Source organism: Onychomys torridus, chromosome X (assembly GCF_903995425.1).
Source record: "Onychomys torridus chromosome X, mOncTor1.1, whole genome shotgun sequence".
NCBI classification, from domain to species: domain Eukaryota; kingdom Metazoa; phylum Chordata; class Mammalia; order Rodentia; family Cricetidae; genus Onychomys; species Onychomys torridus.
Window position 1 is genome coordinate 82,844,874 of NC_050466.1, and position 27,655 is coordinate 82,872,528.

General features: G+C 39.9%; 1 protein-coding gene across 1 annotated transcript in view; it reads right to left on the bottom strand.

Moving 5' to 3' along the window:
• Positions 1-644: 644 nt before the first annotated feature.
• Pola1 (DNA polymerase alpha 1, catalytic subunit) overlaps positions 645-27,655 on the bottom strand; it is a 323,891-nt gene continuing 296,880 nt past the window's right edge. The window contains exon 37 of the mRNA XM_036175149.1: positions 645-2,046. Coding sequence (XP_036031042.1) covers positions 1,901-2,046 — 146 coding nt within the window. The 3' untranslated portion in view covers positions 645-1,900. The remainder of the gene's footprint in view (positions 2,047-27,655) is intronic.

Consider the following 27,655-nt stretch of genomic DNA (forward strand, 5'->3'; position numbering starts at 1 on the left):
TATTTACATTTAGTTTGTTTTTAGAGAAAGAGTCTCTAGGTGTTGTGAAACTTTCTATGTAGACTAAGCTGGACTTGGATTTATGGCAAATCTACGGCCACCTCTAGAGTGCTGGGTTATAGGTATATGCCATCACTACTTGCCAAAATGTCTGATTTTCTATAGACTTTATATAGAAATAGTCTCTGTCCATAGAGTGATTATAGACACAGGTAGAGGCAAGAAATAAAGTAATAGGTTGAGTCTTTCAAAGGTTTCTTGAAGACCAAGGTAAGGATTATTTTATTTATATTGAATATAATCACAGCCTCCAGAAATCAAAGGAAATACACCTTCTTTTCCAAAAGCCAAGTGAAGGCACAAGCTCCAGACACACACTGCTACTTTAATATAGTAGCAGTTGTCAGAAGCTGACCAGGAGGGACAAGAGCACAGGAATCCCTTTGTTTCCTAAAGCGACTTGCCTGCTCTAACTTGTGACCGGCTGCAGCGCTTTTAGTGCCAATTAACTGTCAGGGCCCCAAACCTGTGCCTCGCCTTCAACTCTGAGTGTAAGAGAAAGAGGAGAAAGAGGAGCTACTTAAGCACCTGAAGGAGAGGAAGGAGAGAAAAGAGATGGCAAAAACCAGACAAAAAAAAAGAAGGCCTTTTAACAAGTATTTCTTACATCCACTGCTTACCAAGTATTTCTTTTCTAGGAGGCCTCTATGTAGAATGCCTCTCCCCCAGGAGTCATCAGCTTGTCTCTTGGTTTAGCAACCCTCCGCCTTCTGCCTTCTCTCCCTCTTTCTGGATCAAGAATCAAGAATCCTAGTCCTCTCCGTGTTTAATATACTAAAGGACTCGATGCTTCAAATATCCAGATATCTTGCTCAGCATCATTGAACTGGGCTCTGACTCAGGTTGTTATGAAAGAAAGCAGGCCATTGGGAAGGGAATGGTCTTCAATCAAGCTTTTGTTCCTTGCTGTCAACTTGAAACTGTACCCAATTAAAACAAATCATTACAACTGGTTTCCCTTTAGAAAACTTTATTCTGAAGTACAAAACACAATGCATTTTCCCTTCTAAAACAAACCAAATAGGTAAGTATTCTAATGCTGCCATATTGAAATAGTTTATCAATGGCAAGGAGAATGCCATTCTGAAGAATTGATGGGACACAGCAAGCACCAGGTCTTGTTAGCTGCCCCTCCCATTCTTCTGAATGTAACATAGAGATCCACACCGCAATCTCACCATAATTTTTGTGAAATGTTAGGTTAAAGTATCAAAAATGTGCTTTCCTGTTGCATAAACCTTTACTCTGAACATTCTACATAAAGGGAAAACATAAGGAATGGGAGTATGAGACACCTGCTCAGTGTTGGACTATGAACAATTCAATAAACAAATGTGCTCTATGTAATCTATTTAGTAAGTGCAAAATTTCTACCCCCCCCCCCCCCACTTCTGTGAAAGGCGGCACCGAAAACAGTCATGCTTGGAACCAGTAGCTGAACAAGGATTTGGATATAGACTGTGTTTAACTGACATGTGAAAAAGCAAAATGATACAACTCCCACAAGAGTCCACAACTCTTTTATGGGTGTCTCTGCTACAGCCTCAGGGCAAACTGAAGGTCACTTAAGTCTCTTAAAGTAGCAATTTCTGCCCTGCAGAAACCCAGTGCCCAATGAGATAGGTCTTCAGGTACATGGAAAAGGGTTCGGTGGCACAGTGTGCTATGAAGACTGCTTGAAAAGTTAAATATTTTTACACTTCCATCCTGGTCCATATCTACATGAACACAACATGCAATCCTCGAAAGAAAAGCAAGATACTGGCGAAGCAGTTAAGGCAAGCAGAGCATGCAGAAGCTGAGATCCGGCAGCTGGCCTCCTTGCTTGTTCCTGGGTCTCTCAGTACTTCCCAGCATAATTGGCGAAGAGCTTGCTGAGGTTCACTTCAGAGTAACCACTCCAGGACAAGAACTGCTCTGCTATGTTCTTGACTTTTCTGTAGTCCTGAAGAACTTTGGGGGTAAAGAACTGCTTCTTCAATTTATCTAAAGTGAAATAAAAATAAAATGATAGTTTATAAAAGGATAGTCAGATAGTTCCTTCAAAGTACTCAATATTTCTTTCCAGAGAAGGGGTGCAGGTTTTGATTGCAGTTCCATGTCTCTGATGTCCTATGGGCCTGTCTGTGTTCTTTCTACCGTGGGGATAGTTCAAAGCCAGAGGTATCTCAGAATAGTCTGTGAAAGCCTAAGTTGGCTCTTTTCAGGAGGACAAACCAAGTCAGGCCACGTCTACTGATGTGAACTGCAGGTGCATGCCCATGTGCAGTAGGCAAGACGAGTGCCACTCCAAGAGACTAGTTTTACTGTGCTGTGGAGCATATGCAAGCACTGCAGTAGGAATCTGGACACAGAAGAAAGCTATCTTCCCTAGTGTCTCCCAAACCACACTGGCCCAGCTACTCGGCCTTCACAGTTTCTTCTAATCCCCCATCTGGCCATTTTGTTAAAGAAAACCTTTACCGAAAGGAGGACAGCTACCTGGGGGGCCACCTGTCCTTTGCAAAGCATTCTTTTCGTCCACGCCGTGAGAACTTAGACCCAGTGCCCCCACCTCTGTTCCCAGATCTTTTCATCCATCCATTCCTAGACTTCCTCTTCTGACGATTGATGGTTCTATCAGCCAGAGGAATCGTTCCCTTCCCCTATTCTCTGTTCCACAGTGTCTGCTACTTCTGCACTTGGTTCTTTGAAAGGGGCTGCTATGCTGACGTCTAATTTTTGGGGGAACTTATCTCTTCCCTGAATGGTCTTTGTTCAAAGCTGCTCAGGAACTCCATGAAACATTTTGGAAAGTTTATAGCTCAGGAAACTGAGTAAGGTCACAAAACAGGTCCTAGAGATAGAGATCTGGAAATTCAGGTAGCCAGACCCCCAACCAATAGCTGTAGGAAGTCACTTTTGTGACCTCTCTTTTGTCACTGCTTGTTGTTCAAGGTTGCTGGCAAGACCTAGAAGTCGGCTATTCCCGAGGTAAGGGCTCATACTGCCTGCGCCAAGGTGCTGGGGGTGGGGGTGAGGGTGGGGAACAAAGCTTCCTAGCACCTTGGCATAGGAAAGGACCAGGAAGAACAGACATGGGAGCACATCCATCACAGAAAGCAAAATCCTGCTCAAACCACAGATAGACAATAAAGGCCACAAAACCCTGGAAAAAGGAAAACTCGGCCTCAAGATTTTTGTTCCTTAGCTACACATTCATATTTGTTCACAACCTTTTCTAAGGTACACCAATGCATTTCCAAAAAACAATCTTAAGAAGTTTCGTTGAGGATTTAAATGCCCAAAAGGGGTAGAAAAAGAAGCGAGGAAGGGGGACACATCGTTAACTGACTATACAAAGACAATTTGAAAGTTCTAATTATCAGAGTCTGGCAATATACAACAAAGGCCCCAACCAATGTGCCTGCCTCCTGGCAGGCCAGAACCACAGGCCTGCAACCCTGTGCATGTGAATGACACAAATGCATCTGATGACTGGGGAGAGCACATTTAAAGAGCTGTGGTAATACAGAGCAGGGGAGGAAGAGAGAGGACAGAGCTCCTGATGTGTTTACCTCCTCTGCTGATGGGATATTGACTTTTCCCACTAGGTTGGTTAGAAAGGGGACTATTTACGCTGCCACACAGCAGAGTTAGAATGACAACCAGCGTCACTGGGCTCGCTTCTTCGTAAAAGACAACTGTGACCACCAGCATATCCCATAGCTGGTCAATACAACCCAAGCACCGTTTCCTGGCAGTCAGAGATGCAGATAAAAGCTCCCACTTGCTTCCCCAACGAGAGCTTAATCAATAGCATATGGAAGGTCTTTTAGGACACAGAATTGGATGAGCTGTCAGGCTGTATCGCAGGAGCTTGGAGGGCAAGGAGTCACCTGTTCAGTTTTCTTCTTCCTTCTTTGGGCACTGGGGCCATCCGTGTTAGACATCACATGAAACTGTAACCCTCTTTCTGTCAATCCTACACCTACCACCTCAGAACTTTAGAGAAAATACAGATGTTAAATAGTGAAAGTCAGTTAACATGGTCAGGAAACTGCTGCCTCCTTTTGCTGCTCTAGTTTTTGAATGCAGTCCACTGGTAACAAAATCATCCCAAGGGCAGCTGTGGTCAAAACTTAGGACAACACTGCTAAAATCTTTTAAAAGGCCAGTCAACAAGAGGCAGACACATGCAACAATGGCACCTGGCTCTACCAGAAACCACTAATTGTGGCTCTTGTTCCACAAATCCAAACTTCAAACATAACAGCAAAATATAACCTAATGACCTAAAATATTACCTAGAACTCACTCATCCTTATCCACAAGCATGATAAACCTCTTTCCCTTAGTTTTCTTGTTAATATTCTTTGAGGAACATGTATTTAGTGCTTATTTCCTCTGGTCTTTTCTACATGAAGAGATTGCTCATAGTCACACAGTAATTGTCAGAAAATCCCAATCCCAATCCCTAAGAAAACAAGGTCAAAAAGTTACCCTGGGTAATGATTCTCCACAGGGTTTCTCTGTGTAGTCATGGCTGCCCTGGATTTCTGTAGACCAGACTGGCCTCTAACTCAGAGATCCACCTGCCTCTGCTTCCTGCTGGGATTAAAGGCCTGCTCCACCACTGCCTGGCTTGATTCTACAAATATTTTATCAGATAAAACAACAGGCCACTAATATGAAAGTTTATTTCTATTAAGTACAATACAAAATTATCCAAGTTACAATGTTTCTGATACAAGACAAACTAGATCATCTGAGGACTGCCTTGTCTTCGAGGTTTTGTTAAAAGTCATCTGATTAAATGAAATGCTTTCACTATTTGAAAAAACAAAACAAATGGGAGTCATCTCTTAGGAAACTTATTCCTATGTTACATATTTCAGTTCAATGTCAGTAAAGCAAAAATCCTTTTCCAGCTTTCCTCTTTATAAAACCATTTTTGGTCTTAAACACACTGAACTAGGAACCATGAGGCAAAGACATTTTAAAATCTCGCCTACTGGTTATTTTATTTTAATTAAGGCAGGCTTAGGCACACAGGCAGCAGCCGTCTCTGTTCTGAATGTCTGTTTCATTTATTTCTGTGCAAAGGTATCAAACAACAGTCAGTTATAATTGATTCTGTCAGGTGTTATACAGTCAGTCATAATTGTCTCTGTGTAGAGGTGTGTCAATTTACTATATCTGAATTAAATATTCTGTCAATTATGAAATCAGGTAATAATTTCAGTCAGTTTTTTAATTGCATGGCTTCCCACCATAAGGTTCTCAGCTCTCCCACCTTTTCTAACCCATACCCTCCCTCCCTCAATGTGAGTGTTTGCCTTCAAGTGTGAAATGCAGGAGAGTTGAGGGGTTTGGAGGGAAACCTCCATGTTGGGGTGCTCTCTGTCATTTAGGGCCACTAGCCTCACTGCCTTTCTCCTACCAATCCACAGTAGAGGCCATGGCAAAGTACAATTGTCTGCCAGGTCTCACCTAACACCAGAGCTCAAAGAGAAAGACTTTAGGGCCCAAGTCTAAACGCATCTCTTAAAGCAAGAAATTAAAACATGCAATCTCTGGGTAAATCCTTGTCTAGAGAAAAAAATTAGAAGACACAGTGCCAGGCACACACAGCATGCAATATATTTATCCACCAGCCAATGCCTGGAGGGCTATTCTTGTCTGAGAAATCATTTCCTAGATACTAAAATATTTCTGAAGGCTGAAGAGTCTGTTAGTCCATTATTCATTTCTACTCATACTTATAAACAATTATCTTCAGTTTTCTTTTTCTTCTTTTTTGTTGATACCAAAATACAGCCTTCAAACAGTATAAAATGTCCATGGTTCAGCTCAAGTGCTCTACTAGACTGATTTGACAAGTATTTAGAAGTGTGATTATAATTCTCCCCACTATTGGTCTGGTTCATGTTCAATAAATACAGGCTTGCTGCAGCCTGGTGGTGGTGAACAGTGACCCTTCCCACTCAAAGCAAATGGAGGTGCAATGGGGCCCCACCACCAGGAAGGGCTGGCCAGTGGAAGTTTGGAAAAGAGCAGAGGGTGATATAAGGAGGGAGGAGACAGGGCGAGGCGATGTAAAGAATGCCATGTGTACAGAGAAAAAATAGAAAGTGAGAGCCGTGCCCCTTACCATGTTTCAGTGGAGAAAGAGTCACCTTGAAAGAGATCAAAAATTTCCTTTCAACTGGATGAAGTGATTCTATCAGGCTTGGGTTTTGGGTGTTTGTATTTGTCATGTCGGAAGAAAATTGCCCATGCAGCCCCCTTGCTGAGGTTATAAAAAGTACTGTCAACCATACTGGACAGAAATTTTTTTGGAGGGGGGTGTGCAGAGAAGGGAAAAACACATTGTGCAGGATCATTAAGCACTGTTGTATAAATAAAGTTAGAAGATCAAACGAAAGAGGGGACTCGGGTTAAATGCTGGAAGACAAGCTTAAATAAAGTTCTAAGAAAAAAGCAAGGCACGCTGTAATTCCAAGAACCTATTACTTCAGACAATTTACTTCAAAAAATAAAATCAGAATGGTAAATGATTACCCAAAAGCAATCATGTCATCATCACTGAGAGATGGAATAAAATAATTTTTTGTGAAGTGGCTGAATGAGAGCAACTTAAAAGCCACGGAGCCTGTCAGAAGCACATTATTTCTTTTTACACCCCGTTTCCCAATTCATCTCAGTGCTGCTGACTAACCTCGGCTCCCAGCAGGTGGAGCATTTAAAATAAATAGCATTTCCTACAAAACGCGCTCCAACTGCCCCATGACAGACGCTTCCAATTCCCGGCCAGCCACTGGATCAGCTTCAGCGGTATCTAACAAGGTGTAAATACAATAACAAGCATGTAATTAAGTGAGCATGATGAAGTTAATGGAGATAATTCATTCCATTTTGGGCTTATGAATATTCTATTAGATGTTATCAGGCAGCTGGAATAGCTGTTAATTTAATCATCATTCAGACCAGCAAAATGTTCTTTGTGCGAGCATAATTGCAGAGAATGAATAATTGATTTGACAATTGTACCAGTGGATTTCAAACAGTTCTGTGCGCTCTCAGAGCAGGAAGGGAGGAGAACTGGAATACTCAAAGCACTGAAGAGGTGGCAGAGAAGCCAGCCTGTAAATTGAACATTATCAGGACACAGATAAAGGACAATTTTTATTTTATCAATGCAACACAATTACATTACAGTGCGCTAGTAATCATTCTGCCCACACTTTAAAAAGGGAAATAAATTACTCTTCATGGGAAAGGACAAAAAGAAATATCAAAACCATTTAGAATCCATTGATATTGGATATTTAATTTTTTGCATTATATTTTATTATAGGAAATATCAAACTGTGTTCAAAATTGCTGGCACATTTAACTCTGTTACCTGCAATCAGGTACACAGATTGTATTTTACACGTATCTCTGTATTACAGCATGTTCTATGAATTACAATGACTTTATTGCAATTTCCTTAAAAACTCTCCTAATGTTTAAAAAAGAGCCATCCATGTGCCGTACAAGAGTGCTGTATGTATACCTTAACTATCAGAACTCAGTTCTGGTTACATTCAACAGCTAGCTTTTTTCCCTTCCTAATGATTCTATACTGCATTTGGATGGAAAAGTAGCAACAAAATGTTGACCTTCAACAAGCCATCTCCACATGAGACCAAGTTGATTACGGATCAACTCTACCAAAGGCCTAGAGTTCTCAGTTACTGTCCCAATGCAAAACATGTTTGCCTTCCCACCCACGACTGTCATTGTTATTTGCCCAAATTCTAGTATTTTATGCACAAACTTGTAATTTAGTCAAAGCCAATGGGGTAGACAGCAATGAATGGCAAATTTAATATGAGTGCTACTTTTTAATACACACACAGCCATGAAAAAATGAAAATACCCTAAATGTCTTAATGTCTTAGCTGGTGTTCTATGATAGTCAAGAGCAGAAATGATTACCCTAGGTCAGAAGTTCAGAAAGAAGGCGAGGATTAGGGAAGAGTCAAGGAAACTCTCTGAGAAGTTGGGCAACATGTCTGTCCAGTCAAGTGTTTATGACCCAAGCACATTTCCAGACTCTGATCATTTCAACCTTCCTCCAAATAAGAGTCCAGACTACAACTATGTCAGTAATGTCTGATTTCATTTATCTAATATCTTTATACTATTGAAGTAACATGTTCACCATCACCATTCTTCCTGAAGACCCACCTTTCCAAGTCTTAGGCCAAAAACATGATCTAAGAAGTGTACACAGCATCTTTTTTGTTCATATGCCACTTCTACTGTTAATTCATATAGTGCTTTAATTTCTATTTACATGGTTTTTAAAACTGGGTACATAAATCCAAAAGAAATATACTATTTGTTGAGAGGATAACAACAGGATTTGGAATTCACTTACGTTGGAGAACTTACAGGGTAAGGGTGTATGTTCATAAGGCTTGGTCAATCTTGGGAAGAAAAGATAGCCAGGGGAGAGAGAAAATACTTATGTAATAAATGACCAAATGATTAAGGATTGGCTTCAGAATCAAATTCTGGACTCATTTCTGAATGTCAAGCCTCTGTTTATCTTTCCTCATCTTAATGAATGTATAGGTTGCAAGATTAGAGTGCTTTGGTAGTTTTTGAGACCCTGTTAATATTCGACAAATGTTAGCCAATGACAATGAATGATAGTAGATAGTAAAAGCTATGGGTCCAGCGTAAATAATCATCTATCATGGGTGGGAGGAGAAAATGTGTCCAGAATGTAGCAAATATATGAAAAGGGACACCCAAAGGAATGGCTTTTCATTTCCTGGACAAAAGGCTAAGCATTTGCCTTCTTGGGGACAGAGGCTGGCCTCCTTTGGTACCCAATCCTCTGGATCTCTTTACTTCTTCTCACTGGGCCTTTCTGTTCTCAAGAGCACATTTCAGGGTCTTGGAATTTTTCTGACCAATGTAACTAGTTGGAAAAATGGTTGGACTATATTTACCTGCTAAGGTAGTAGCTAGGAATAGATCTTGGTGAGAGCCTTACCTGTTCCAGTATGGACCAACAATATCCTCTGGATGGATAAACAGATAGAGGGTGTTCCAAGCCTTCTCTGACACTCTCCTCTCTCTTCTCTTTTTTGGAAACAGATATAGCTTAAACTATTCCAAGAACTCCAGCTTTTCTTGGGTTCTATTTGTTCATGGATGGTACATAATCCCTCTCTACTTGTATATCATGCACATAGGAGATGTTATGCCCCAAAACGATGAGCTACATTCTTCATGGTGGAAAAAAAAATCCCATTTTTATTAATTTAAACCAAACTACTATTCTGGCAAAATAAGGAAAGGAAATAGAAGATGTCACAAGCAGACGTTTAAATGACTGCTTATCATCAAACCCATTATTCAAGGAAAAACTATGAAGGCAAAATCTGTATCAGATACAATTTTGGGGCTGCATTGACTTTAATGTTTATGTAAAATGGATATGATCTGTGATCTGACTCATCAGATATAATCTAAATATTAAGAGCTAGGTAGGTGTGGTGGCACACACATGCCTATAATCCCAGCCCTCAGGAGGCTGTGGTAGAAAAATCATGAGTTCAAGATCAGCACGGAGTACATAACAAGATCCTGTTTGAAAATGAGACAAAACAAACAAGGCATCAACCAAACAACAACAGAAAAGCAGGAGGTGGGGGTATAATTTAATAATCAAATACTTCCTTAGGATATGCAAGCCCTGCATTCAACAGTTAGCATCGAAATGAAGGAATGATAAGGCAGTTCAGCATATTAAAGAACTATCCATTAAGTCTGAAATACCACTTTCTCAGTTAATCCATATTCAGATTCCTTTCTCACAGAAACAAGTGCTACATTGAAGCAACAACTTTTGGGGACAATTCATTACATGGCAGCAGTCTTCATACTTTATGGATGTATTTCATCTGAAAAACACCCAGGGTTTTCAGGGTGTTAAGGTTAGCACTCTTTCTTTTGTCTTTTTTTTTTTTTTTTTTTTTTTTGAGATGAGGTTTCTCTGTGTAGCCTTGGCTGTCCTGGAACTCTCTCTGTAGACCAGGCTGGCCTTAAACTCAGAGATCCACCTGCCTCTGCCTCCCAGTGCTGGGATTAAAGGCATGCACCACCACCACTTGGTTTAAGGTTAACACTCTTTACCCTCTTTAATTGTATGAAACAATACATGGTGATCTCTCAGGAATAAATTCTTCTATTAAGTCAGTGGGTTTTATTTTTTCTCTTGGAAATCTGAAGACTATAGTGAATTACTAACTTCATCAGAATTGACCAGATATCTTGAAACCTTAACTGGCTGATGACCAAGATAGTCAGTCACGGCCCTTCTTTTTCCAACTCTGTCTCTTACTGAAAACTTAAGGTTTGTTCAGAGGGGGCAATAGGGGGTGGCATCCCACTTTATTTAGTTACTTTAATATTGACATCCTTTCTCCACCACAATTTAAAGTTCCTTAGCAAAAAAGGCTGGGGGCTTTTGAGAATAGGTGGCCTCAGCGAACTTAATTTGAACTTAGTTTGATGCAGCAAACTACTAAAGAAAGTGGCTTTCTCTTGAAAGAGATGGTCCCCCTTAGGTTTTTTCTTTTATAAGGCTGGCCAAGCATTGATCATATTGGGTGACTCCCAAATGAGTCACCCAATACTTTAAGCAATAATAAGATATTTGACATTTTATGATTCACATTTCTCATTATAGGACAAAAGGTTAACAAATTATGGTTTTGTCAATAAAGTTTTATTGGAATACAACCATGCTCATTATGTTTATTTTGTCTTATAGCTACAATGGTGACAATGAACAACTGTAATGAAACTATCGGGTCATGAAAGCTAGAGAGTTCACCAAGTGACCCTATATAAAAAAGTCTGCCAATCTCTGGTAAAGAGGATTCAAAACATATAAATCCTAGCTTGATTGATGTAGTACTGTGTACATACAGATCCTGCTGCTCAGGAGGCTGAGGTGGGAGGATTTCATGATGGAACACAAAACCACCCTAGCAACACAGCCAGACACTGCCTCAAAAACAAACACCTTCCCTAACAAAACAAACAAAACAGAAAACCCCAAAGAAACATCCTTTTATAAAAAAATCATAACAATTTTATAAGCTAAAAAGAACCACCAGATTAATTCAGGAAGCAAGACCAAAGAAGCTTTCTGTAAGGCTAAACTTTTAGTTTATGCTTTCTCTAAATCCTCTTTGTAAAGGGACAAAAAAGGGAAACCTTTTAATGTACTATCCAGTTTGCTAATTGTTTCCCTTGACAAAGTCTCACTAGATAACACAGCCCAGCCTCAAACTCATGATCCTCCTACAATGGCCTCTCAAGTCCTGGGATTATATGCTCTTTGGCATTGGCCATCTCGACCAGCCCCTATAATATATCTAAAAACAAACAAACAAAAAATCCTAAACCCCACAAAGGTCTCCTAAGCATATTCATACAAAATTTCTGTTTGGATTTGGGCAACTGAAAGCCTTTATAATGTCATCTAGTGTTGATGTGGTGTAAAATGGTGGTGCTAAGGCCATGCAATGTAAATTGTTAAGCTTCATATGTGTTTAAGTTTTCTCTAATAAAAACTCTGAATCCTTCAAGGTTTTTTTTGGCTGCTATTAAATAAAGGTTAAATGGTAGTGGAGATAGAGATAGAATACATTAGGAAATGTCATGTTTTATATTCCAGACTCTTCTCAAAGAAATGTATAACCCCTACAGTAAAGCTTAAGTCTTTTATCTGCTGTTTAGAAAAAGAGGCACTCTTCTGAGGCAGTATGTAAGTTCTTAGAGAGACTCAACATCGCTATTTGTGATGTTTAATATGCACATTTTCAGCTGCCAAGGAAGAATCCTTTTATTGCTGTACATTTCAGATCTTATCATCCTTAACATATAGATTCATTTCTTTTTCTTCTTGTGGGAACTGGGATTGAACACAAGACTTCCCACACTAGCTGAGGTATACTCTCAGCCCAGGGGAACTTTTTAATGTTTAGTCCAAAGTTAATTATAAACTAGATCTTATTGATTTGCAAACTGTTGCTATCCGTTTAAAGCTGTGTCATATATATGACTCAATGATTAAAAGGAAAGCACTGTATGCCTTACACTGTACAGTTCTTGATTAAGTCATGGAATTCTCTGAAGCCTAAGGTTTGACCTTGTTAAATAGCCTCTAGGCCTCATTTTGCAGATGGAAATACAGAACTTCACTGGAGATGGTAGTAGAGGGCAGGCAGAAATGCCTAAGTCATAATTCCAAAGAAGAGGTAAAGGTAAAGGGGTAAAGTTAGGTAGTGAGGGGCCTAACTGATTTCATGCATGTATGCCACCACATAGGTAGTCTGCCCACTGATAGGACCAGCTGAACAAAACACTTATTTAGATGTTATAAGTGAATGACATTCACTATAGTTATAAATAGTAAAAGTATCGCCATCCTCACATTCTTTTTTTCTGTATGTGTACACTCATGTGCACGTGTGTTAGATATAATACTGACCAATGGAATCATTCTATTCATATTTCCATCATTAAATGACAATATCTTTCACTGGCAAATAACCTGTGTTTTGGCTTTTCTACTTGTTTATTTGGCAAATATTTAGTGTTCTGACTGTCATGTATAATTTGTCATAGGGTAAGGAAGGAAACTAAAAAATAAGCTGACATGCATCTAATATGTCTGCTATGTTTCTCATAGGTTAGCACCATGCTTTAACACAGAGAAGCTTGAAAGGTTGTTTCATTCAACAGATATTTGCTGAGTGTCTATTATGTGCCAGACACTGCTCTAAGTCCTGGGAATACAGAAATGGACAACAACAACAACAAAGACAAAAGGCCTGCCTCCATGGGGCTTAATGTCTGATGTTCCTATAGACATGATTAAGACAAAGAGAACAATTTACAAGCCACCATCTGAACATAAAGAGGGATATATTCTCTAGAAGAAATGCAGTTCAGAAAACTGAGTTGCTTTTATTATCACTGCAATGCAGCCAATAAATCATCATTCAATTATTCTGAGCAGAGATTGGAGCTATTTATGTCATTTTTAAAGTCTAAATTCTGAAGAGGTGAAGTAGGCTTCAAGTATACTGTTGCTGCCATCCTCTAAATAGCCTATCTATTGGCCTAAAATATGACTCTCTCCAAAAGACATCAAATACAACATATACAGCTACCATCTGTCCTACAGCCATAGCAGACATCCCTTTCATTCACAAGCAAAACCAGCAAAGGGGGAAGGGGACTGGAGATAGAGAAAGGGTAAATTCTACTTGTGCGATTAAAAACAAAAACAAACCACAGTACAATGGTGAGCCCAGTGGTTGAAAAGTGAAGATAAAAAGAAGAAAACAGTAATCTTGCTATAGAAACCAGAGAATGATGTTCCTGCTCTCCCCCTACTTTTTTTTTTTTTTTTTGCTTTCACACTGTACAAACTCTAGCACCCTGAACAACTCACTCTCCCGCTATTTCCAGCACTTTACAGAAACTTTTCAACATTTCTGCTTGACACATTTTTTCAACAGGGAGGTGAAGACAATAAGTAAACAGGTAGTGAAGGGCTATTTAGAGAGCTGGTCAGTCACAGTAATAATAAAGGGGAAAACCCCCACCCTAACAGAATATCCATCCTATGCGCGGCAGCCACTGACGGCACATGACCTCTGACAAACAGTTTTCAGAGTAATTTTAATGCTACTCTGGATTTAACTTGACTAACTGGTAGCAATTGAGCACATCTTTTTTTCTTTCTTTCTTTTTTTTGTGGCAGCAGTTATCTAAAATGCTACAATAACAGCATCAAAAGTAGAATGGTGGAAGATTGGTTTTCCATTGTGCTGCTGAACTGGCATAATGCCCACTTTAAAAGCAATTCGCTGCTCATCACTGAAATCTGGCAGACACGACACTAAATGCCTTGAGGGAAAAAAAGGGACTTGAGAAGGGGGAACCCACTCCAACCACCATGCAAAGGCGGGGGGGGGGGGGGGGGAAGAGTTCCACAGATGAGGAATCTGGGTGAGAAGAGAAAATTGCCAAATAAAAAAGTTCATAGCATTGCATGCAGACTCCCAACAGGCTGTACTTAATTTGCTAGAAGATTTTGTCTACAGGTCTACATTAGTAACAGCCCCGAAGAAAACAAAAGCAAAATATATATTTATGTCTGTCTATTGTTCTGATGAAGCAAAACCCAGTGAGTTCCATCAATCATATGTCAAACACGTCTTTCCCGTTTTATTTACCACCAAATATAATGAGTAAATATGTGATAATAAAACTCTTCTTTTTACATGGACATATACAATTTTTCCTCCTGCTAAATACAGGTAATGATTTAGGAAGCTTTCAAAATGTCTTTTTACTGTCAATAAAACTAATTCTATTCCTATTTTCACATGGAAAAAAAAGGCTTTACAAATGAAAATTCGAATTAAAATTCTGATTATAGTGTAGTGTGACAACACCTGTATTTATAATTTTACTGTCAGCTAGCTTGTAGTGTTTAACAATAGCTCGAAGTAGAAAAGTAATTGGAATTTGTCTGTAACATGCCAGATGACGGCACTGGGAACTTTCCTACACTACACAAACTCGGCTTGATGGCAAAATAACCTCATGGAGATTTCTACAACTTGAAGGTTGTTGGTGTGAGTGTGTGTGTGTGTGTGTGTGTGTGTGTGTGTGTGTGTGTGTGTGTGCAGGTGTCTCTCGGGTATGGGACCCCTTCCTGGATTGGAGGATAAGAGTTTGTATTCAATGAGAAAACATTGCTCTGATCCTGACTCGTGCTCCAAGCCCCTTCCTTCCTTACTCTTCTGTCTCTCCCACAGCACAGATGCAATTTAGGGCCTACATTTACTGAGAAAAGCAAAGACTGGATAAATAAACAACACCAACAATATTGTTATTGTGGAATCAACCCAGTGAGGCACTGTACCTGTAAACCCAGAAGAAGCAAGTGGGCCGAAGCGGAAAGCATCCTTGAGGACAGAAGAGCAAAGAGGTGGGGCAGGACCAAATGCTGACAAAAGCAAAAGGGTTCGTTGGTAACTAATCATGTGTCTAAGACTGCAGAGCCAGGAGCACTACAGATGGTTACACAGTCACTGGTTGTTCAGTAACCACTGGTACATAATGTAGGTCCCCTCGTAGATGCCCAACATGTGCTATTTATCAAATGATTAAGAGAAAACTTACACAACCCACCAATAATTTTACTGAGGCAATATGGAGAAAAAAAATTATTTAAAGCAGCGTTCTGCTGTCAACTTGAATCTTTCAAAACTTATAAACACACGTTTAATCTTCACACACAACTTGCCTTACTCTAGTCTACAAGTGAAAAGCCCATCTTTTTCATTATCCTAAAGACAAGAAAAAAAGAAGCCACATACAAAAGAAAAGCAGAATGACAGTGATGTTTTAGTTTACACTAGATATGGCAACACACACAAACTGTCAAAACTATGGAATGAAAAAAGCTGTTATCAAGCAACTGTCAAGAGAGTCCTCTGAGATTTGGAAATCTTGTGTTTATTGTAACTACTGCACATTACACAAAGAAAGAAACATCCCTCTCCTTGCTCTTGCTGCTAAATATCATGCAAGAGAACACAGGCTTCTCCCTTAGTATTTAGATTAATTTTTCTTCCCTGTATAATCCTGTGCTTGACAGAACTCCCCTCCTCCTAAGGTATCTACAGTGTGGTCAAGGTTCAGAGAGAAACTTGAAGTTCTATCAAACATTATTTCATTTCAAAAACCATCACTACCTCATTTCATGTTGTTAACTGGTTGTCTAGCCTGTAAGAGCAGAGTCTCTTAACATCAAAATGCATAGTCTTCACCTGAATGATTTTCTGACTTAGTTCTACAAAGGGAAGTACAGAGTTGAAAAGGCCTTGACACTTACAATAAAATGATTTTAATTTGCAACTCTCTTTCCATCTCCCTATTAATGGATATAACAGAGAAACCTGAATTCCTAAAGGGAAATTACCATCTAACAGGGGAAGAAATGGAAAAATGCTGGGTCAAGATCTCTTTCCATAGTGCATGATATTAGTGGGGTGTAGCTCATTTTCCCATTCCAAACTCAAGAGGCACAATGTCCCTTGTAATCTCACCCGACTCTGTACATTTTATTCCACTTGCCAAAGTGGCTTTTCATCTAAACAGAGGCAACAGAGGCAGCATGGCTCCCAGTATGACTCTTCATTCTTGTTCCAGGCCCCTCTGGCCCTGCTTAGCCAACTCTATGTTTGCATGTTTTTTTTTCCCCATATTCCCTTTACATGCAGGATGTACACTTTGTAAACAAGTAAACAGCAGAACCCTTACTGTAGCATAGCTGCCTGATGTATGGGTCAAATCAAAGTAAGACACGTTCTGTTAAAAAAGAAAAGCTGGCTGCAAAAGATGAGCTGACATATAGAATAAGAGTCACAGTCTGGGGCTATTTTGCCAGCATGTTTCTTTGTATAGAGGTAGTGACTTCAGTGCCTTGACAGCACGTGTATCTTCTCAGTGATGCAGGAAAGGAGAAGTCAACAGGTTTTACATGGGTCTCAGTTCGAAATAGGTATAATGGTCACCCAATGCTTAGAACATATTCATTTTAGGTTTCAGTAACCTGGTATGACTCAGTCCAAAACAAAATAACTCAGGCAATTTAACTTGTAGTAAAAATGGCCTAACAGCAATGTCAGTTTGGTAAAAATTAAGGTGACTGCCTAATAATGAAAATCTAAGGTCTTCTAAAATAGGGACATCTTTTGTGGCTTTTAATAAGCAGCAAATTATTATTAATATTAAGTATTAACTAAGGGAAAATACTGACATATTTTATCTCTTGTACTTCTTACTGCTGTTTTAAGTTACATGATCGATTTACATTCATCTCATGCAATGAAAATCATATTGAATGCAATTATCTCAGTACCAACCAGTTCTTTGTGAATGAAATTTTATTTGAAGTGAACAGTTCAAAATTATCCAGGATGGGCTGTATAAATGGCTTAAAGGTTAAGAGTGCTGGTAGTTCTTCCAGAAGACCCAAGTTTGATTCCTATCATGCATATGGCAGTCTAGAACTATCTATAACTATAGTTCCAGGGGATCTGATCCTCCTCTGGCCGCCATGGGCACCAGGCATGCATGCACTGCACAAATATACATGCAGGCAAAACACTCATACACATAAAAACCTCCCATCCAGAGAGATGGCACAGCAGGTAGCTTGGTGACACAAGTTTGATTCCTGGAACCCATGTAAAAGGCTAGATGTAGTGTAACTCTAGTACCCTCCTTTGAAATAGAATGTGGAGAAGTTGCAAATCAGCTAACCTGGTAGCAAACAGTGAGGGAGACCCTACTTCAACAAGGTAAAGGAGAGAGATGACTTCTAGAAATTGTCTTCTGGCCTGACTTCTATATATGCACCATAGCATGTATATATCCCTCTTCCCCAACATTCAACAACAATGAAATTTTCCTCAGCCAAGTATAGTGGTGCGTACCTATAATATCAGCATTCACGAGGTTGAAATGGTGGTGGTGGTGGTGGTGGGGGATGCTGTAGGATGGAGGCCAACCTTGGGTACACAGCAAGACTCTGCCTTAAAAACAACAACCTTCTCAGGTACCCCACAAATAAAGGAAAAAGCCCAGCCTCAGCCTGGTGTAATTGTAATCACACTTGCAGAAGGCTTACCATATGAGGTCAACCTCTACTATACAGTGGGGTTGAAGCTGTCCTAGACTACATAGCAAGACCTTTTCCCAAACACCCCAAATAGAATTCCCTCAATGAAACCAAATTTCAATGGGCTTTATGTGATAGAGAGCTCTACACTGGTGGAACTATGACAATTGAGCCATTAAAGAAGTTTAGAGACATCTGTGACAAGTTTGGGAGCATCACTGAGTTATTCTCAAAATTTATAAACTAATAGCATTATGCATATTGTAGTTAAGTTTAAAATGTGCTCTAGAACAAGACTGGGCTCAAATCCTGACTCGGCCACTAATTTGCTGGGTGGCCTTGGGCAGTCTCCTTAACCTCTCTGTACCTCCAGCTCTTCATTTATAACAAGGAACAATGACATTGACTTCCTAGGTCTGATGAAAGTTAAAGAAGATAAAACATGGACCATAATTAGAATTGTGCCTGGTGTTTCATAAATTTTAACTATTATTATAAACACACTCATTATTTTATAGTTTGAATCAAGGGTCTCATCTAGAATCTAAGACAAAGGAAAAAATGTACAATACTACTTCCCATCAGATTTGACTTGGGAGGAATCTTCTATAGAAATATTTTGAGGCCTTTGGATTTCATGAACATTAAAATGATAATACAAACAGCCTACACTAAATACACATATTTGGCTCTGCAAATGCCTAAATCTTCACTAAAATTATAGTAAGGGATTTCTCTTGTTGTTTTTGAGACAGGGTTTCTCTGTGTAACAATCCTGGCTGTCCTTGAACTTGTTTTGTATACCAGGCTGGCCTCAAACTCAGAGATCTGCCTGTCTCTGCCTCCCAAGTGCTGGAATTACATGTGTGCACTGCCACCAGCTGACTTAATAGTAAGGGATTTGTAAAGGCACACAGTAAAATCCAGAAGAAGGACGTATGGTAATTTATATAGTGGATCCTAGCAGATCTTGAAGCTTGCAGAAGAGATAGCTGGAAGGAGGTTTATCTTATGCCACAAATTCCCAGGGCTTATGGAGTAGTGAAGATTGCTTATAAGCATGATGAAAGCCAGACCCTGGATGTCCACTTCCACACTGTTAGCAGAGTCTGAACCAAGGGACCATTAGGTACACTGTGTCAAGACTGCATTGGAAAGCCTAAGCTGGCCCTCACCTCCATCGAATTCCCTCAATGCCAGTAGCAGGCTATTCTTCTCTGGCGAATTTGACCAGCTCATGAAAAAAGACCTCAAGTTACTGAAAGATTACATCATGATGTATATCAGGAACAAGCAAATCTTATTATAAATAAAAAGCACTGAGTTCATTGGCTGTGGTGATTCATGTTTGTAATCCTAACACTTGATGACAGGCAGGAGAATCAAGAATTTAAGGCTAACCTTTGGCTACACATTTGAATTTGAGGCCTGCCTGACCTACATGGAACCCTGTTTCAAAAAACAAAATAGGTACGGTGTTATAAAAGGCTATAATCTCAGTGTTTAGGAGGTGGGGACAGGAAGATCAGGAGTTTAAGGCCAGTCTGGGTTACAAGAGATGCTATTTCAAAACAAAAAACCCAATCAACCCACCAACCAAGCAACGAACCAACCAACTAGCCAACCCACCAACCAAGCAACCAATATTACTATACAAAAATAAAAAGCATAACTGTATGATAGAATACTGACCTAGCTTTAAAAAGTTCTTGAGTTTGATCCTTAACATCACAAAATAAAAAAGGAAAACAATTCTAATTATTATAGAAATTGTGGTGAGGAAATGAGGAAAGGTTTGGGAAAATTTCCCAGAACTATATGGCTCAACTTTCCAAATTCGAAAGTCTATCAGGTAGGCAGTACCACAAAGGAAAACTGTCAATGACAAAGATACACTGTCATGAATGTCCATGCACTGGGAGCAAAGGAAATTCTACAATTTTCCTATGAAAACCAAGCAACCAAGCAACCAACCCACATAATGCCAAAGATTACAAATTTCAAGATTAGGACTCAGAAATGCTTTCAAATTCTTAGTAGCAATATTGAAACAAAGATAGAACCATATTTCAAAATTATGAAAACAAACAAAATAGAAATCCTACCCTACAAAGCTGTATCTAACTACTGAATAGGCATCAGAGTAGATTAAAGACAATTCAAGGCAAAGTTCCCAAAACTTTATTTGCCATGCATTCTTTTTCAGGGAGCGACTGAAAACATCCTTTACCACTCTCCAAAAGGAAGCAAACAAAAGAACACAGACTCTAGAATACAAGGCCCTCAAAATAAGTGCTGCATGAAGGCAATGCCTAGATAGTGGTACTAGATCTCCAGGTGAATAGCTGGGGATCAGGCCATGAAGGTGATTAGCCCAGAAGTACCAGCTATGTGTGAACTAGGTTAAGGGAAGGCTTAGAAAGGGTGGGAAAGAATTGGTATATGTCCATACTGGCTACTAACCTACCAGAACTGGGCCATACCTGAATGAGGAAGATAAGTCTGAGCATCTAAGTCCTGCAGGGTACAGATAGGTGGAAATGACTGCACAATGCATTTGGTATCTGTTAGAGATAAAGACGGAAATATCAAAAAGAACGGCAGCAGGATTTATAGGTGGTAGTTTTTGAAAATAGGAAAAAGATTTTTTTCTAAGCAGCCATACTCAACTTTTATTGCAATTTTTTTCATACAATAAATTCTGATGACGGTTTGCCCTCCCTCAACTCCCCTCAAGTCATTCCCATCTCCCCACCTACCCATCTCCACTTCTTTTCTTTCTACGTTAGTCATTTGTTTATATATTCATCATTTAGATATTGAGTCAGGGTCTCATGTATTCCAGGCAGCCATCCCATTTACTATGTAGCCAAGGATGACCTTGAATTTATAATTATCTGGGCGTACACCCTGCTCTCTTAAGTTGGGATTGATTACAGATGGGCATCCTGGCTTAGTTGTAGGTGGAGCTAAGGATTTAACTCAGGGCCTTTTGTATGCTAGGTCAGCACTCTACCAACTGACCTACATCTCTAACTCTCCATACTCAACTTATGTTTATGTTATTAAAAAAAATCAGGGGCTGAAGAGATGGCTCAGAGGTTAAGAGCACTGGATGTTCTTCCAGAGGTCCTGAGTTCAATTCCCAGCAACCACATGGTGGCTCAAACCATCTGTAATGAGATCTGGTACCCTCTTCTGGCCTGCAGATATACATCCAGACAGAACACTGTATACATAATAAATAAATTAAAAAAATCAATCAACCAAGTCTCCTACACATCCCTCATCCCCTTTCAGAGGTAATCATTTTCCCCCATTTCTGTGTTTTATTTCAGGAGTACTTAGAAAGCTTTATTAGCATTTAAAAATGGTAAGAATATCTTAGCTATCTAATATTTGAGGTCACTGAATTTGTGGAGAAAAATGGAGTTTATTAGGTGAACTATAAGAACTTGTGAGGGGACACTTTCAGTCCAGGCTCTTCTGGCTTACAAAATCTTCACTGGAAAGTCAGGTATTATTAGGATGGGCCTGCCTTTATATATGACTTGGTCTTTCACTTTTGTAGCTTTCAATATCCTTTCTTTGTTCTGTTTATTATGTGATGTGGGGAGTTTCTTTACTGGTTCTATTTTGGTGTTTTGTATGCCTCTTGTACCTCAACAGGCATCTCTTTCCTTCGATTTGGTAAGTTTTCTTCTATAATTTTCTTGAAAATATTTTCTGTGCTTTCTATCCCTATGGTTCATAAGTCTGGTCTTTTCATACTGTCCCATCATTAATTTTTTATATTTAATATTTTCTTTGGCTGAGTGATCCAATTCCTTTACCTTGTCCTCAAGACCTAATATTCTCTATTCCACTTGCTATAGTGCATTAGTGATGGCATCCTCTGAGCTTTTTGTTTGACTTCCTGAGTTTTCCACTTTGTGTTTGTTCGGCTTTTCTTTGTTAGCTATTAAATTCCAACTTCATATCTTGGATATTTTTCATTATTTCATTCAACTGTTTGTGTCTTTGCAGTCTCCATTTAGGCATTTATTTATATCCTCTTGGAGGTCCTTGAACATAGTTAGAGTTGCTATTTTGAAAGCACTGTCTTATGCATCAGCTAAGTTGTTTTCCCCAGGAGACATTATGGTAGAGGAGACATATTTTCTTGGTATTAATGTTGTATTTTTGTGGTGGGACCTACAGACCTGGAGTTATGGAGTTGGTGGTGGTTTTTCTTTTTTCTTTTGCTATGGATATTTGGTCTCACTTTGGTTTAGTATTTGGTTCTTGTTTGTTGTTACTCCAATTTGTCAGGTTGTGTATCAGCTGAATGGTGTTTGGATTTTGATCTTGGGGCCACTCTGTGTAGTCCTAGGTCAGCTAGAGGTAGATACAACTTCTGGGCTCAAGAGCAGACTTTCCTTTTTCAAATTATTTATCTTTATTTAATGTTCATTGCTGTTTTGCCTGCCTATATATGTCTGTGTGAGGGTAGCCCTGGAACTGGAATTACAGACAGGTGTGAGCTGCCATGTGGGCACTGGAAATTGAAACTGGGAACTCTAGAACAGTCAGTGCTCTTGCCTGCTAAGCCATCTCTCCAGCCCCAAGAGCAGACTTTCTTTATGCTTAGAAGATTCCCAGTGTTGATCTTCAGAAATCTGTGGAGGGCTTACCAGGTTCTATATGTGGTTTTTAGGTAGGAGGGGCTAAGGTCATGGTGACAGAGGCCATGGTCACAGTGGCAGTGCTTTACAGAAGTAGGGTACAGGATGCCACAGTCTTTAGATGGAGGTGGGTGGAGGCCTGGCTTGGGGTCCCTATCTGGTGTCAAGGCACTAGGACACTATTAGGTCCTACAGCATTTTGGGTAGCAGCCTGGTTCTGGGGGTGGGGTAAGATTCCCCCTGGGACTGAGGTTGTAGAGTGGGTTGGGTGGCTGGAAGGCAGGCAGGCAGGAAGACTGGTGGGGGGGGGGGCTCCCTGACCAGGGTTGAGGTTAAAGGACTCCATGCAGTTCTGAAAGGAGGCAGTCCAGCTGACTGTCTCAGGTGGTCCCTATCGGGTTCAGCAATTGCATTCCTGGTACACTCCCCAATTTCAGCTTACTTTGAGGCCACACTGCCTTTTCCAAATGGTCAAAGGATGTTCTTCTGGCAGTCGGACATCGTCACAGTCTAATTATTAAAACTGTTAGATCCCATTAGTCTTACATATGCTAGGCAAGTGCTCTACCACTAAGCTACATCACTAGATTCTCAGGGTTTTTTTTTAAAGTTAAAATTAAAAACAGAATTGCAGAGTAAAGCAATTATACTGGAACACATTTATTATAATATTTAAAGAGCTTAAATGTAGTATAGTAATGTATGTTCTTATTAAGGCATTGCAGATAAAATGTAGTACTGTGGCAAGTGAAGTTTCAAAGCAATGATGAATATATGTGGTATTTTAGTTATCTGCAACAACTGTAATGTGACCTGAAAATGTCCTTGATTCTACTGGTGACTAAGTCACAGATAATGGTAGTACCAAGGTATTTTGAGGCCTCCATTCATATTTGAAGAGAGTGCTAAATAACAGTTAGAAGATCAATGAAAATACAGGCACATTTCATTTCTCCCACTCCTGATGATGGACTATTTAGGTATAGAGTTGCAGTTCCCCAAGTGTGGGGGTAGGAGGAACTGCCTGGGAGACTCTGAGTCCCATTATGGGGTTTTCCAAGATCAAAATGTTTTCACAAAGTATTCTAAGACATTATTAGCTTCTTGGCCCTCATTCTCTCATGGGTCTATAGTGAAATTTCCAGAAGCTTCCATGATGTGTGCTGCTGCCACAAACTGAATGCAAAAGCAGAGATGAGACATTAGCTGCTTTCTGTTAAGCCAGAAAGTTAAATGTTTTACAAAGATCTAAAATGACATTTATCTTTTACTCCTCTGTTTTGCAAACCATATATATCTGTTTACTATGTTAAAGTAGATCTGATAAATAAATAAATAAATAAATAAATAAATAAATTAAAAAAAAAAAAAAACCTCTGTGCCACAGATACATAATACAACTGATTCTCTGTAATATTCAATATGCAAAGACCAAAAGGCTATTTTCCTTGTGGCCAGAAAAAATTGTTGCTGCATTTACTGTTACTAGGTTTCTTTGAATTGACAGAATACTATCTAGGCTTTCCTTAGCACCAGCAAGGAAAAGGTCCCCAAGTTCTCTTTACCAACTCACTCTACACATCTACCTTATTAGCCAAAAAGTCAACCTACTGAAATTTCACACTGGAATGTATGTATTTATGTTCAGGTTCTTGTTAAACACAGGGTCATACTCTATAGCCCATGGCTGGCAAGGAAATCATTGATTAAGTAACCCCCACTGTATTCAAACTTAGGACATTCTTCCTGCCTCAGTCTCCAAAGTGTTGGGATTATAGGTGTGAGCCAGCTCAGTGATTCCTTACTGTGTGCCCATTATGGGCTTTGACAAAGAACTAGGAACTACGTCTCAAGTCTTTATTAAACTTTCCTTTGGAGACAAAAATCATCCTGGTGGAGAACCAATGCCCTCCACATACTCACAGAATTACAAAGGCCCAGTTTTCTTGTGTGCCCAATAAATATTAGGACACCTTAGTGGGAGAATTTTTCCTGTCATGAAAATGATAGCAATTACATTTCACAAATGAGATACCTACTCTTGGAGGATTAATGAGAAAAAAAGAAAATCAGAATGGAGATGCACTGTGAGATAGTCAAGATAAACTGGGCCCCAGCTCTCAATCCATGCTGTCTTGCTTGCTCTAAAAATGGAATGGGCAGTGCCAGGAGAGGGAATGTCAATGAAAGAAGCTGAACAAGATGGCTTTCTTTGGTCACTGACAGAAGCCAATATAATGCAGAGTCACGCAGGAAAGATGGAAACTTCCAGGGAAGACTCCTGACTAAGTGAAGTCATGAAGAAAGCAAATGTGAATAACAAGAGGAGAAAATTACTTGCATTGAGTAGACAAGTCTGGAGAGGGAGTAGGCCATTGTAGGGTTTATCCTTGGATTCCTCCAAGGAGGAGGATCCATTAGACAGACACAATGACAAAGGTCAAGAAAAAAACCCTGAAGGGACTGGAGAGATGGCTCAGAGGTAAAGAGCATTTGCTGCTCTTACAGAGGACCCAGCTCAATTTCTAGCATCCACATGGGTGCTCACAATCATTAGTAACCCCACTTCCAGGGGATCTGATGTCCTCTTCAGGCTTCTGTTGGCACCTGGGAATACACATGGGGCACAGACATACATGCAGGGAACACACACACACACACACACACACACACACACACACACACACATACACACACACCAAAAAAAAATTTTTTAATGACCCAGAATACAAAAGTGAGCTGCTTTTATATGGTCGGATACAGCTCAAAGACGGTAGGGATAAGCCAGTTAGAAAACTCAGAGTAAGTCCCTTAACAGTATCATATGTTTTTTACCAGATATGCCAACAGACATTACCTACTTGCTCTCTGGTGGAAATAGAAGCTTCTTTGTTTACTAAGGTTCCTTTTCCACCACCCAGGGTATAAAAGAATGACAAAAAAAAAAAAAAAACCCAAAAAAACAGATGAAGAACTTGATACCCTGTCAACTACATCAGCTAATTATCACTAAGCAAGCTGTCAATCCTGAAAGCCTGCTTGCTGGCTTTTATAGATTCCTTGGCTTCTCAGAAAAAGTTCTTTACAAAATTCTCTCACTTTGTCAGAACCAATCAGAAAAATTTATCAGGACCTGGGTTATATAAGAGTAAGCTGCAAATTTGTGGCAGCCAGGTAGGTAGAAACCATTTGCTGACCTTTCCCTATCCATATAGTGAGCCCCTACCAATTAGTTTGTAAAGTGATGCTGCTGGTCTTCGCCAGGGATTCAGAATTGGTTTGGAGAAAAAAAAGGATCCTTTTTAAGCTCAGGTTTCTGGTTCTTGGAACTACAGGATAAGCATTCTGAGCATACTGTGGCCATGACAAGCACAAAAAACTCTAGCTTCCACAAAAGAGAAAGGGAGTAGGATGATGTACATTCAAGAAAGTGAGGTGGGAGACAGGGACAAAGCCAGGTGGTTGTCCAGACCAAGAATCTCTGGACTCTTTTTTTTCCATTTTATTTTATGTGCATTGCTGTTTCACCTGCATGTATGTCTGTGTGAGGGTGTTGGATCCCCTGGAACTGGAGTTACAGACAGTTGTGAGCAACCATTTGGGTGCTGGGAATTGAATCTGGGTCCTCTGCAAGAGCAGCCAGTGCTCTTGACTGCTGAGCCATCTCCCCAGCCCTGAACTCTCCTTTTTGGTAACAATGGTTGCTCTTTTCCTCTTCTCCTTCTTTTAAAGATATGCCTCACTACATAGTCCAGGCAATCTTCCTACCTTAGTATCTGAGTGCCGGGTTACACGTTTCTGTTTTGCTTTTTGAATTTAATTGGATTTTAAGAACAGTTTGTGCCCCATGTAATTCCAATTTCAGTGTGTGTGACTGGACCCTTTTGTAATTCTGATGAACAGGCAGGAGATGGACACACCTGTGCTTCACTCCCTGGCACCCAAGTACATGATGGTCTATGTTGTAAGTGTGTCAGGCACCACTGGCTGCATAGGATCCAGAACAAACAGATGCCCCTGACTATGGGACATTCAACAACAGAAAGGGCTCAAGATTGAACAGACTCATAACATTCTTCATATGGCCATCCTTTTCAAGTGGAACTTCTATGACTTGGGTCCTCTGGAAAAGCAGCAAGTACTCTTAACCACTGAGCCAAATTCCCAGACTCTCTTGTATTTTCACCCCAAGCCTTGGACAATGGCCTTTATGAGCTGGTTCACTCCAGTGCAGAGGGACAAAGAAGTTGTTTTTGTACAGGTAGGTGTTAATGAAATCAAATTGGTTTGTGACTAAGTTAATCTGCTGAAAATGTATTGGCAAAAGATTTGTAAAAACACAAGTTAAAATAATATGCAAATATTAAAAAGCTCTGGTTTTTAATCCATATCCATATCTACTTAAGAATGTATCTTTTGTGTATGTCTACCAGGTGCCTTAAAACACAAAACTATACTAGTGTTCTTTCTAATTACTTATATACTTACAATTAATTACATAAGTGTCAAGAATCTTAGTAAAACATCAAATGGTAGGTTATTGTTAGTGTGGAATGTTTCCCATAGTCACATGTGCTGTTATACAGGTATAGCCCTCAGCTTGGTGCAATTGGGACTTAGTAAAACCCAAGAGGTGGAACCTAGTGTAAGTTTTTTTTGAGACACATTCTCTACATAGCCCTGGGTGTCCCAGAACTCACCAAGTAAGTAGACCAGGCTGGCCTCAAACTCACAGAGATCCTCCTGCCTCTGCCTCCTGAGTGCTGGGATTAGAGGTGTGTGCTGCCACTGGTGGCTTAGCATAACATCTTGATTAATAAGAGGGAGTGGTGTGCTTTTCAAGGTGCCTGTAGGACTTCAGCCCCTTCTTCTTTTTTTTTTTTTTTTTTTTTTCGGAACAGGATCTCATTGTAGCCCAGGCTGGCTTCAAACTCACTATGTAGTTGAGGGCAAGCTTACTTTTGACCTCTGTCTCCATCACTTGCACACTGGCATTGTAGATATGTGCCATCATGCTGGTCTATACAGTGCTGGGATTGATCAAACCCATGGCTTTGTTAAACATGCTAGGAAAGCACTCTGACTGAGTTATATCCATAGCCCCCTCTCCCCATGTTATTCTTTTCCACATTCCAGCCAGAAGGCAAGCAAGTGGCTTGGCTTTGCC